The sequence below is a fragment of the Neolamprologus brichardi genome, chromosome 22 (genome assembly GCF_056152115.1).
Source record: "Neolamprologus brichardi isolate AB-2024 chromosome 22, ASM5615211v1, whole genome shotgun sequence".
NCBI classification, from domain to species: Eukaryota; Metazoa; Chordata; class Actinopteri; order Cichliformes; family Cichlidae; genus Neolamprologus; species Neolamprologus brichardi.
Genome location: NC_142124.1, coordinates 4502911 through 4516691, shown reverse-complemented (window position 1 = coordinate 4516691; position 13781 = coordinate 4502911). Strand labels below are relative to the sequence as shown.

At 39.9% G+C, this 13781-nt stretch overlaps 1 protein-coding gene across 3 annotated transcripts in view; it reads left to right on the top strand.

The window, feature by feature from the left end:
- The window catches only part of grin2da (glutamate receptor, ionotropic, N-methyl D-aspartate 2D, a), a 316625-nt gene that overhangs the window by 136343 nt on the left and 166501 nt on the right, over positions 1–13781 (top strand). For all 3 annotated transcript variants that reach the window (XM_087834864.1, XM_087834866.1, XM_087834867.1), the window contains exon 4: positions 6245–6511. In XM_087834864.1, coding sequence (XP_087690990.1) covers positions 6245–6511 — 267 coding nt within the window. The remainder of the gene's footprint in view (positions 1–6244; positions 6512–13781) is intronic.

Genomic DNA, 13781 nt, shown 5'->3' with positions numbered 1-13781 from the left:
TCAATTGTTGTTTATTTTCATTCATGTTTAGTGCTCCATGTGAATAATCGTGCTGGCTGCTCACTGATGGCATTTTCTGCTAACGGTATTCTTACTTCAGTTCTATAGTGGAAACCAAGGTTAAAGTTCAAGGTTACTTTATTTATACCCATAGCTAAATTTGCTTTACAGAAACATGATAGCATGAAGGCATCCCTTCACAAAACACACACTCCTATAACAACCTGACAGATATATATTTGGTATTTAGACAAGATGAGTCAGATTAAAAGAAAAAAAGTTCCTATTAAGTTTAGTGATGGCAGCAGGGTTCGGTCAAGGCTGCAGGTTGTAGATATGACCCTGGGTCAACACACCTGAATTAAATGATTAGCTCATTACCAGGCCTCTGGAGAACTTCAAGACATGTTGAGGAGGTCATTTAGCCATTTAAATCAGCTGTCTTGGATCAAGGACACATCTAAAACCTGCAGGACACCAGCCTTTGAGGCCTGGAGTTCCCCATCCCTGCTGTAGACCAGGGGTGTCGAACTCAAGGCCTTGAGGGCCAGTGTCCTGCAGGTTCTAGATATCACCCTGGGTCAACACACCTGAATTAAATGATTAGCTCATTACCAGGCCTCTTGAGAACTTCAAGCCATGTTGAGGAGGTGATTTAGCCATTTAAATCAGCTGTGTTGGACCAAGAAACCATCTAAAACCTGCAGGACACCGGCCTTTGAGGCCTGGAGTTCCCCATCCCTGCTGTAGAGGATGGGAACCATAATTAAGAATTGATAAATCCATCAGTGTAACTGTTTGGAGTACAGGGAGGCTAAACAGGGCTGTGACTCGACTGGACCCTCTCACTATCTGATTCAGTGAGCTTTTCTCTGTGATGGAGGTCTGACCGAACCATGCCACAAAACAAAAAGATAAAACAGACTCAATAAAAGAATGATAAAACAAAGTAGGTTAATGAGTTGGAAAGTTATTTTGAATGCAAAGTCAGAGCTTTTAGCCTAATAAAGACAGTTCTCTTTTAAAATGGCTATCCCTGTGATGGACTGGTGACCTGTTCTGGGTGTACCCTGCATTTCCTAAGTTGTTTAACCCTTTAAAGCCGGTCAGAGCGGGCACGCTCCTTTTTGTGTAACTATTTTTAAATCCTCGTAGAACCGGAACAACGTAAGCTAGCGCAATGATTTTTTTGTATATGAAACTGGAGGAATTGACTTACATCGTATGCCATAAGTTTGTCCTAGGTCACAGTTTCCTTCCACATATAGCTTTGCAAAAATTGCATAAAAAGCACTTGCAGCAACAAAAACATAATATTCCAGAAACACGCTTTGCCGATCCGATCAGCTGTTCAAAACACTTCCTGTTTGACCTTATGCTTTTCTGAATAGTTTCTGGGATGCTTAAAACTCAAATTGCACTGCTGGAAATAGTTTATTTTGATGCATATGCTGTTTTTTTTTTTGCAAATTTGCATTATAATATTTATTTTTGTTTTTTTCCTCCAGTATATAAAAATTGGTGTATCTCAAAAATAAAACTATGAAGACACTCAAAATAAATTTTGTGTTGTTGGAAACTATTTTGTGCAACTTTTTTGTATTTACAGTTTTGAGGGATAAGCCTCTTAAATTTCTCTAACTAGAAATATATGTTAAAAAAACAAATTTCAATATGTTTGTACTTTATTGCACTTTTTGCAATTTATGTAGTTGCTATGGACTTAATGCATATATTATTACAATTTAGGCTATAATGGTTGTATTGATGTATAGTAACTTGAAATGCTCCCAAAAATGGCTCCACAGCATGTAAAAATATAATATAAGCTCTGGCGGACTTGGTTCTATGGTAGGTCTTAAAGGGTTAAGTAAGAAAGCATATGGATCATCATTGCAACTTAATATGCACACCTAACCTGCTCTGGGGGTTATGTTAATATTCTCAGTTTAAAACCTGCTGAAAGCTCCAGCTTTTCATGACATTATGCTCTAAGAGTGAAATAGATTCTCAGCTGAGAGAACGTGTCATATGCTTCTGATCATTTTGCTGTGTGTTGGAATGGAATGACGCCAGAACATCTTTTTTATGTGAGCACACAAAACTTAAAGCAAATAGTTTTGATTGACAAGCAGACGCGCACCAGATAAGAAATTGCAAAGCGCGTTTGCGTACATATAAAAGGCACTGTTTTTGTCTGCTAGAGTGGAATTTTCACGGCATCATTTGTTTGAAGCCAGCTCACCTCCTGCAACCACTTGTCCGAGAATACACGCTTCTTTTGCGGTTCTGAACACTGTTGTGGAAATTTATTAACAAAGCCTGCAGACACGATGAGCAGTTAAAACCCAACACTTTATTTCCCATGCATGAGGAGAGACGTCAGTCAGGGGGCACTGAGAGTTGTCTCTGACAATGAACAGGTCAGGTCCCTTTTAAACACAGTCGCAGAACAAAAGGCTTTTACAGTTGCAGTTCACACCTTGGCTCTAAACAGAAAACCCTCTATCACCTGTGAGACTCTCCCCCACTGTGGGGCCAAGCCTTCCTGTGTGAGCTTCGTCTCCTGGGAGACGTCACCAGGTCCTCACCGTCTGTTTCCCAGCGTGAATGAGGCGTGAACCAGACATACTAAACTAAGTAACTTCAAAGCATTTCATCAAGACAATAAATTAAAGAGAAATCCCACAACAACACCAAAGTAATTGCTTAAAGGAGCTTGATTCTTCGACATCTTTAAGAGTTTTAAACAAATGTCTGTCCTCCTCCACAAAATCTTATGTACGCAAACGCTCGTTGCAACTTCTTATCTGGTGCACGTCTGCGGACTACTTATGTGCACCCCTGGTTATGTTGAACATCCCTCTGAATTTTCATGTCTTGGATGAACTTTAGTTCTTGATTTTCTGCCAGGCAACCAGGCAGAGCCCATGGGGCAATTTAAGGTGGTGCGTTTAAGGGCCTAGAGACAGGAGAATTAACCTGGCATGTTGTTTCTAATAGTTTGCTGGTATATTGAGATGTTAAGTTCCCTATGAATATAAGAATCTATCTAGTTCTGGGAACCTAATTGGCAGTTTGTGTATCAAAACAGACTTTAAAACAGTATACAGCATACATTTAGTTCAAGTGACAGCATCTGTGCTTGTAAAAGCATGCTGGTTGGTTGGAACTTGAGAAATCAGTAAGGCTAATTTAACAGGAGTACATTGCAGTTTACTAACAGTGTACTAGGATTTAGCTTGTCTTGCCTTTTCCACTGTGACTGATTTAAATGTTATCTAGAAAAGCCACGATTGTTTGACCCTGCCAATTGAGGTTTAACACAACAAATGGGTATTTTTACCTCCAGAGTATAGCTTTGCATTTGAGAAATGTCTGATAAGTGAACTCTAATCAGTTCTTAATTGCCTCCGGGACGCTGAGTCAGACATGTTTCCTAATACGCTTTAAGAATTAATCAACCTTGTGTCACGAGTGCTTCTACAGCTGTGATTTGGGACACAACGTCAGTCATTCATTGTTTCTGGTGAGTGTTTAAATTACAAGAGTGCAAGTTGAGTGTTTTTCTTTCTTCTCTTTTGCTCCAGCATCCAAGGGGACACATGCGCTTTGATTTTTGTTTCATGCACCACCACCCAACTGCTCACTCGATGCACGTTCCCAGCACACTCCACTCTCAGCTGGGTTAAAGAAAGCAGACAAGCTTACATCATAAATCAGGCTGCTGGTTTGATATTTGACCTAGTTCAGTTTAGCGCAACCTGAGGTGAGCCCTGTCGACATGGATGGGTGGAAAGCTACGCCCTGAAGTTTCCTCTTTGATCATCCACATGTACCCGCAGATGCAGAGCCTTGATGATTAATTTAAACACATGCCCTCTACCTCTTTGTTTAATGTTGAGAAAGAGCCAAAATTAGTACAAGATAACCGATAAAAGCCTCGGACAGCAAAAGAGCGCTGGAATATGCATGCTGTCATGATAAGTTTTTTACTATATATTCAGTGTTTGAGCTCACATTCATTCCAACTCTCAACCTTTATGGATTTTCCCATCCTGATACTTTGTTCTCATTTCAGCAAAAAATACAATGGCACAAAAGTCAATAGAAAAGAATTCACTGAGTAGCTCATCTGTCCAGATTAAACATGAGTGGAGAAGCAGAGAGGACGGCCATCATTGTTTCCTTCATTGACACTGAAAGCCTTATTCAGAAACCAAGGACTTTTTTGACAGACTGTCTTATTCCTCTGAGTGCTTCCCTCTTATTAGGACTAAAGTCAGTCTCACACAAAGAAAAGGGCTAAGCTGGCAGAGAACTTGCTTAGACAGCTACTGTATGAATTTGCTCACTTTTACACACTTACAGTATTTATCCAGTCCAGTATCACTGAATTACATCCAGAGCAGTTAACCCTTTAAGACCAAGAACCAAGTCCGCCAGAGCTTATATTATATTTTTACATGCTGTGGAGCCATTTTTGGGAGCATTTCAAGTTGCTATACATCAATACAACCATTATAGCCCAGATTTTAATAATATGTATGCATTAAGTGCATAGTAATTACATAAATTGCAAAAAAGTGCAATAAACTACAAAAAAATAGAAAATCGTTTTTGCTTTTTTAACATATATTTCTAGTTAGAGAAATTTAAGAGGCTTATCCCTCAAAACTGTAAATACAAAAAAGTTGCACAAAATAGTTTCCCACCACAGGAAATTTATTTTGAGTGTCTTCATAGTTTTATTTTTGAAATACACCAATTTTTATACACTGCAGGAAAAACGAAAATAAATATTACAGTGCAAATTTGCAAAAAAGCAGCATATGCATCAAAATAAACTATTTCCAGCAGTGCAATATGAGTCCTAAGCATCCCAGAAACGACACAGAAAGTCATAAAGTCAAAGATAACTTTTAAAAACACCAGTATAGGCTCATGAGGCCCTGATGGTAAAAAAAAAAACTACATTTCCGCAAAAATGACGTCACTTCCGGTTTTGGGCAGGTCATGGCGGACAAGCGAAAGTTCGCTGACGTCTATTCCAACGTAGGAAGTGTTAGGAACAGCTGATCGGATCGGCAAAGCGTGTTTCTGGAATATTATGTTTTTGTTGCTGCAAGTGCTTTTTATGCAGTTTTTGCAAAGCTATATGTGGAAGGAAACTGTGACCGAGGACAAGCTGATGGCATAAGATGTAAGTACAACTCCTCCGGTTTCGTATGCAAAAAAAAAATATTGAGCTAGCTTACGTGGTTGCAGAGCTACCGGGATTTAAAAATAGTTACGCAAAACAGAGGGTGCCGCTCCGACCGGTTAAGGGTTAAGCAGTGTGGATTTTTACTGCGGATCTTAGTGTTTGAAACAGGAAATTGTGTCAGTAGATGCACAGAAAGTAAGAACATGGTCATTCATTGTTGGCCAAAAAATATCTAAGATGTGTTTTGACTGCGTCGGAATAGGTTAATTGGAAACTCTAAATTTCCCATAGGTGTGAATCTGTCTGTGTTAACCTGTCCAGGGTTTACCCTGCCTCTCCCCCAAGACAGCTGGGATAGGCTCCAGCCCCCCCATGGCCCTAAAAAGGATAAGCAGCAGAGAATTGACGGTATATAAATGACTGGTATTGTGTTTAACGCGATATAGAAAAAGAGATAAAAATACAGAATCGCATGTCTCACGGCGGTGGTTCTACTGTCAGGAGAGTACAAACAAGACTTTCTTCTGGTCCAGCAGTGGACCGAACATGAACATTACAAGTAACACTGTAAAATGTTGGCCTAACATCACTCATCTGTTCAGTTGGGTTGAGATCTGGTCACTGAGAAGGTCACATTCAGACCATTCAGAGGGCAAACATCACCACTCATGCCTATGAATGGGTCGTCATCATCATCAGGATAAAAATGACTTGAGATAAATGTGATGAGTCAACTTTGTATTAATTTGCAGAGGCCATTCCCCGAAAAGGACAAGTGGTGTCAATCCATGCCAGCAGAAATGTGTAAATGAAACACAAGATCCCCTTTAGTGTGGGGGGGTCAAGGGTTTAGCTTTTCATTTAATTTGTCAGGTGTGTTTAAAGAAGATGCCATTTCCCGATTATGATGCTGACACTAAACAGACCTTTTAAAGCTATAATATTATTATTTAATTAACGGACATTTAATTCTGTGTTTGCTTTGTCCAAGTCCTCAAATAAATTTCTGTCTTATGGCGTCTCCTTCCTATCTTTTAGGAGAGCGGTTCCATCTACCTCCAGTTCACCTGCTCCACATTGCTCCAGCTTGAGGTTATCTTCGAGGTGCTTGAAGAGTATGACTGGACCTCCTTCTCTGTAGTGACCACCCGTCACCATGGCTATGAGGACTTCCTGGCCATGGTGGAGGGTATGACCGATGGCTCTTTCATTGGTTGGGAAAGGAAGAGTGTGGTGATTCTTAATGTAACGGACGACCCCGGTGGGGCACGGACGAAACGACTGCTCAAGGACAATGAAGCCCAGGTAAGGCTGGAAACACAAATGCCATTTCCTGCTGTACACATCCATGAAAAAGGTTTCATTTATCTTATGGTGAATAAAAAGGAAAAAAATACAAAGAAATATATTTAATGAAAGATATCTGTACCACCTGCCACTCATTTTGATGAGCTGCCAACCTTGAAATCACTTCTGTAGCCCGAGGCTCAGGTGGGGGGAGATCTGTGAAGGCTTCACAAGCCTTGAAGAAGCAGATGGTGATCTCTCCCTCAAAAATGATATTTTCCTCTATTGTTAATGTGACCTCATGCTTTCAGCTTCTAGGTTCACGTTGAAAGTCACAACCTTCAATGGTCTTGCCCCTAGAAAGATAAAATGTCTCACACACTATAAGGCTGCACTGTTCGCTTAGGCCTTCTGCAATTTTAATAGTGCATTGCAGTATGTGAGGAAGGTTTTAGCTACATGCACAGCAATGAAGAGGTCTAGATTCTTCATCTAAAATCATCAGCCTTACCATTTGCAAAATACACTTTTGAACTGTTCACATACTGTGGGTTCTTTATTTAGCTAACTAGCCTTCAACCCTTTAGCGTTCTGCTCAACCAATTGGTAGAGCACATTTTCAGGCCCTATATCTAACTGAGGTTTCACTGAAATTGACCTACCTTGTTGAGTCTTTTCTACCAATTGGTTTACATCTGTAATGCCAAAAAATCCTCCAGAAGGCACTGTGAGTGGAAACTGTTGGCTCTTCTTATACCTCTCCAAACCAGGAAGTCAGAAACAAAAAAACATCCAACATATTTTGAGTGTTTTTAATGAAACTAAGATAGGAAGATATAATTTTTTGATATATGATAGTGTTAGAGGACTTACTAAACAGATGTATGTCACTTGACAGCATTATAAAAAGTGGTCAACCAAACGGTTGATTTGACCCTTTGTGGTGCTAATTCTAACATAACCTAAATGTTATTAAAATGTATTATTTGCCATAAAGTCAGACCACTAGACCCATGTTTATCCATTGCTATTGATAAATCACATTAAGTGTTAGCACAGCAAGAATATGTTGAAATAATTTCCTCAGTAAGTAATTTTTGTAACTTTCTGAGTTAATATTAGTAAATATTGTGAAAAATCAAGAACAACATGTGGATATCACAACTGATTACCTTTTAACCAAATTACAGTAGCTGGTAAATTAAAATTACTAAGTTGTCAAAATTATAATTTCATGTTTAAAAAGTACTATATGGACGCTAAACAATTATATGTCTAAAAATCACATGGTCCTGTGGCGTGATACTCATGATACCATCCATCTTCAACCACAGTGTGTTTGAGGTTATGGTTTCATATGAAGCCACAAGGGCTGGCACTCTCCACCAGTATATTGCCAACAAACCAGATAAGTGGGGCTTTAAATTGTTTGGCCAAGCAAGTTCGTCTGGCATCATCCACGACTTGCTGCTGTATCATTAGGATCTACATTCTTCAAAGTTCCCCTCAGTAAAAAGGAACAGAAGCGACCACTAAGGGGCCAAAGTTGTAAAAAACACTATGCAAACCCATAAAAGAACCTCAGCTCTTCACAAGTTTCAGTTTGGTCCAAACTTCCACGCCTCCTTGGGTGTCAGGTGCATTGGTACTGAATGACCAAACTGCACTGGTGGAGCTCCCCTGATGGCAGACAAAGACGTGATGAAGGGCCATGGAGCCTGTTATTACAGGTCTGATGAAGGGCTGATTGCAATAAAATGGTTCGACAAGAAATGTGTCAACCTTCTCAACAATGCCTGTGGGTTCATGCTTCTTTCATCGGTCAAACAGTGGAGCAAAGAGTCCAATGCAAAGATCACCATTCCATGCCCATCACTCATCCCTCATCCCAAACTCTGAAACTCATCCCAAATTTTTTTTCCATTGCTTTTTTTCTTGCTGTGGACCTCAAAGTGATGTTTGTAGTGCAAAGCAGCTAAGGTGAAACAAACCATTGAAGATCTAAACTAAAGATGAGGAGGAAGCGATTTTTTGCATTGTGCCATTTGGAGGTCTGATTGAAGCCTATTTAACAAGCTTGATCAGCTTGTTAAATAGGATGTGATTTAATACTAGCAACACTAATATTTACATGATTGTACACACACTTAGTTAGAATTGTGTGCAGTGCATTAAATGATGAATGTGTCCCGCATTCGTCTCTTTCAATGGCAAATACTCAGCTTACTTGGACACATGCATGATCAACTTCCTGACTGTTTAGTATGGTTTTGTGTTGCTTTTAATTTTTTAACAGTGTATATATATTTAAAAAAAAAAAAAGAAACAAAAACAAAACTCTGTATATTATCACCGGAGGGGATGTTTAGTCGTAATCAGGGACAGGATAGAACACCACAAAAGCCATTAGGGCTTATGATTTAATTTTTGTGCCCTTAATGAGTTATATACTTGCAGGTAGATTACGAGCTGTGGGTGGCCATTTACCATTTATTTTAGATAGTGTTTCTCAGACCCAGATGTAGACTTGGCTTCCCCTCTTGAACTGGCCCAGGGTACAGTTTTCTTACCGTGACAGGCATCAAATACTGGTCATGGATGAATGGAACTGTGGGTTAAATGCACTTTATGATATGGACCACTATTGTGAGTAAACCTTTAGTCGATAACAGCCTAGTTGACTGATACCCAAACTAACTGATGAATAAACGTATGAATAATAAGTAAGTAAAATTTACCTGAAGCGAGTAGGTTTTCTGTGGTTGTGCTTGTGTCACATAAAATGTAACAAAATTTCCTTTGTGGGTATTCAGGTTAAATAATCTATGGGTCGAGTCATTCTTCTTGTCTCTTTATAAAATGGTTTCACAGTGTTGTCTGACTGAGGCATTTACTTTTTCTGTGATTATGATTGATAGAAATGCCAATCATAATATTAGGCTTCATGTAAATGTAGCCGATATGACAGTCACCCACTCACATCACAGTGACAGTTTATACTTTATGTGAGGAATGTCGAATTCATTTTACATCACGGGCCAAATTGGGCTCACTTTTTTCCTAAATGGACCAGACCACTGAAACTCACCTTTGTGTCAAAGCTACATCGTACAGCTTTGTCTACATGATAGAAAATGCTGCTGTAGTAGATGAGAAAACATTTTCAGCATGACTCTTACACTGTACAAAATGTTTAAAATGATATGAAAAGTGCTGGTAGCTTATTGGCCAGCCTGCTCTGTATTAATAAAACAAAGCTTTTGTTAATTTAAAAACATGTCCTTTTTACTATAGATTTGTATTATTATTTCTGTAGTAAAGAGTAAAACACTTTGCCATTTTTCAGTAAGAAAAGCTGTAAAACATATTTTCCTAAAGTTACATTTGATTAAAACAAAAGTCCAACATTTATGCCCCCCTCACATTTTCCAAAGCTGTCCATTGGGGCAGATTTGAGTCTTTGCCGGTCCGATTCTAGCCCCCAGGTGTTATGTTTGACACCATCGCTTTCTGTAATTATAGCTGTGAAAGCATTTTCTTATTTCATTACTCGCATACATAAACGTGTGCCATGATCATACAAGTAAAACATTCCCAAAGAAAAAATGTTTTCTTCTATAAGCTGCAGCAGGACATTTTTCTAAACACAAATCCAGACTAATCAGCGTTTTTCCCCAGATCAGCATATCAGCAATAACTATGAAGTTGAAACACTGGCCCAGAACTTAGTTCTTTGAACTATTGTGAAGAAGGCTAAAGCATAAAGGCGTTTAAAAATTGCCCCTTCACTTACAGTAAAAGCCCTATTTTGGGTCGACTGAGGATGTGCTATTCATTCACTGTGATATCCTGGGGGTCCACTCACACCCACCCACACAGCATCTCCACAGACACATAGGAGCTTCGTAGTGTAACTACAACCTTTCGCTATTGCAGCTCTGCATTACTCTGCTCTTTTCACAGCCGGGATCATCGCTTTGCTAACTTCTGCATTGCTACAGTTTTACTCACTGAAAGGCTCGTGCACACAGCTCAGTGCAGAGGCTATTTCCTAATTCACTTTATATAGTGCCAAATCACAAATATAATTACCTCGGGGCACTTTATATTGTAACATAAAGACCCTGCAATAACACAGGGAAAATCCATATGAGCAAGCACTTTGGTGACAGAAGGAAAAACTCCCTCTTAACAGGAAGAAACCTTAGGGAGGGGTCAGGGAGGGGCGGCCATCTGCTGTTGACTGGTTGGGGTATGGAGGAGACAGGACAAAGACACACTGTGAAAGAGAGCCAGAGAGGGAAATTCTCCTTCCTTCATTTGGAAAACCAAAACATTCCTGTTATATATTAAGCTAAATATTATAATCTCTTGACTCTTGGTTTGCAAACTTGAGCTTGAAATAGATTTGAGGAATTACTCTGGTCATGTAGTAGGAGTGATATTGTGCATTACTTTCAACCTTGAACAACATAAAAGGCCATGAATGGACTGCTGTTAAACATAAGTTGAAGAGCATAAACATCAACTAGAGGGCGATCGTGGCTCAAGAGTTGGGAGTTCGTCTTGTAATCGGAAGGTTGCCGGTTCGAGCCCCGTCTTGGACAGTCGTTGTGTCCTTGGGCAAGACACTTCACCTACCGCCTACTGGTGGGCCGATGGCGCGATATGGCAGCCTCGCTTCTGTCAGTGCGCCCCAGGGCAGCTGTGGCTACAACTGTAGCTTGCCTCCAGTGTGTGAATGTGTGTGAATGTGTGTGAATGGGTGGATGACTGGGTGTGTAAAGCGCTTTGGGGTCCCTAGGGGGGACTAGTAAAAGCGCTATACAAATACAGGCCATTTACCATCTACAGATAACTACAGAAAAAGTAGAACAGACATCTTCTGAGTTGACCTTAGCTGTGGTTTAACACATCTGAATTCTGGGGAAATCAGTTTCTGTTTACCCAAGGATTGTGTTTCTTCCCAACGTCCTTCTCGTCTCTCACTGTATCCGGTTCATACATATTGAGTCCTTGCTCTCATCTTTTTTACTGTTGTCAGCTTCAATGACTTTTTGTCAAAATAAAGTCCATCAAAGGGAGGACGAAATGTAGACGGGATGAGTGGACCAAAGAAAAAGGATGAACATGAGTGAACATGATGTAATCTAATGAAAGTGAGACAAAATTTCGAACGGCAAAGTAGCGGCGAATGGCCTTTAGATCTTCACATGTACATATTCTGAGTTATTTTATTTATTTATTTATTTATTTATTTGCTTTTTGAGGAGATGACTTTATGTTTGAGGAATATTTTTAGAAATGGTGACAAAGTGTTTGTCAGTGTTTTTCAAAGCAAAAGCACTGAAATGTTTTTATATCTATGAACACCTGATTTGTGAAATGAGGCTTCATTCATTTTAAACTTGACATCTCTTTGTTGATGTTGTTCATCTGTTTGTTTCTGTTGGATTTAAAGGTATTTTAAGAGCTTAAACTGGATGCACAAACCACCTCAGTGCTAAAATTCAGATGTCAGTAATCGCTCCCCAAACTCCCTTTTCCCATTTCCTTACTAAAATCGTCACTTCCATCTCAGCAATAGTAAATACAAACAGGGCTGTAATGGAAAGTTTGGATTGTCTCCAAGGTCATGCATCTTTTTTCTCTCTCTCTTATTTTCACTGAAATGTTGCCCTCCGAGGATTGTGTTCCCCAGTCCCAGGGTCAGTATCATCTATCTAAATTTTTTATTTTCAAAACAAATATGTGAGTGCACGTCCTTGGAAAAAGTAGCTTACTCTTGTTTTTACTCTCTTTCAAGGTGTTTTAGAAGCAGCCCAGTTAGTTTTTGGCTCACAGATGGTTTTTTTCTGTGATCTGGTCTCTTGCTATCAGCAGTATATCCTAATACGTGTCAGTCTGTTTTGGATTAGATGGAATTAGTACTAACGTCCCCTTTGTTTTAAAGAACACTATTAAATGGGGTGTGCTGCCAGCAGCGTTGGGCAAGTTACTTTGAAAAAGTAATTAATTACAGTTACTAGTTACTTCTTCAAAAAAGTAACTGAGTTAGTAACTGCGTTACAAGATTCTAAAAGTAATTAATGACTTGAAAAGTAACTAAGATAAGATACCTTTATTAGTCCCACAAGTGGGACATTTCATGTTAAGGCTGCTGACCTATTGCATGCAATGGCGGCGCCATCTTACCCTCCAACCATACACACATTACACAAAAGCATCACATGGGGAAGACAGGTCAGAGAGGCATAACAATGGAAATGCACCACATGAGGAAAGATAAGAAGAAGAAAAATAACTCCCCCCAGACTGAGCTCCAACAGGGAGATCAGTTTGAGAACAGAAAAAAACACCTCAGCACAAAGCACATGAAAAGACTCTTAATACACCAAAGAAACACACGACAAGCAACAGGGATGGGTAAAGGGTGAGAGACAGCCAGTGTAGACAGTGCATCCGGACCTGCAGCCTATGCGCTGGTCCTTGATCCACCGTCAGCATCGGAAGGGAATAATCGTGGAAGGCGTTTGGAGGGGGGATGAGTGTACATCTGCATGTGTATATATGTCTGTGTACGTGTGTGTGTGTGTCCAGAGTTCAGCTGAGACAGTGTCCTTCGCCCTGCCAGGCTAAGTAAACAGTCTTCCAGCCAACCCAGGTGGCCTTGCATAGAATGGGAAGGAACAGACTAAACACAGTCGTTATCAGGGTGTTTTTGTTCAGCTCCAGCCTTGAGACCGCAGCTGGCGCCGAAAGGGTATCCACATGAAGTGATGGTGGTTTTTACTTTAGTGCGAACAACTCATCAGAATTTCAAAGCAGTTCTAACAGTCCAACACTGGTCTCTCAATCTCCTGTTGGAGAGCAGTTGCCTCATTGTTCTGACACACAACACAAAACTATCCACAACACTACACACTAACTACACAAGACAACACATTACCTACACACTCCAAACACGCTAAACATCACAAATCTCTCACATCTCAAAACTCTCTCTCTCGCCCGCTGTCACTCCTAAAACGTCCACCTCTTCCTAAACAACCAAATGTCATGTTGCCATATCATTTTTGATTGGTCGACATGGTGCATTTTTCCACCAACACAAACAGGCTGTTTTTTGTTTGCTCATAAGCAGAGAGTGCTTGCTAGCGTTGTCCTTAGACAGCAAATGTGATGAAAATATTGAGGAAAAAACGCATATATATTGTTTATCATGACTCTGGTTTTACATGGCCTATCTGCACAATTTAAAAACTGGTATATATCACCTTGTTGCTTT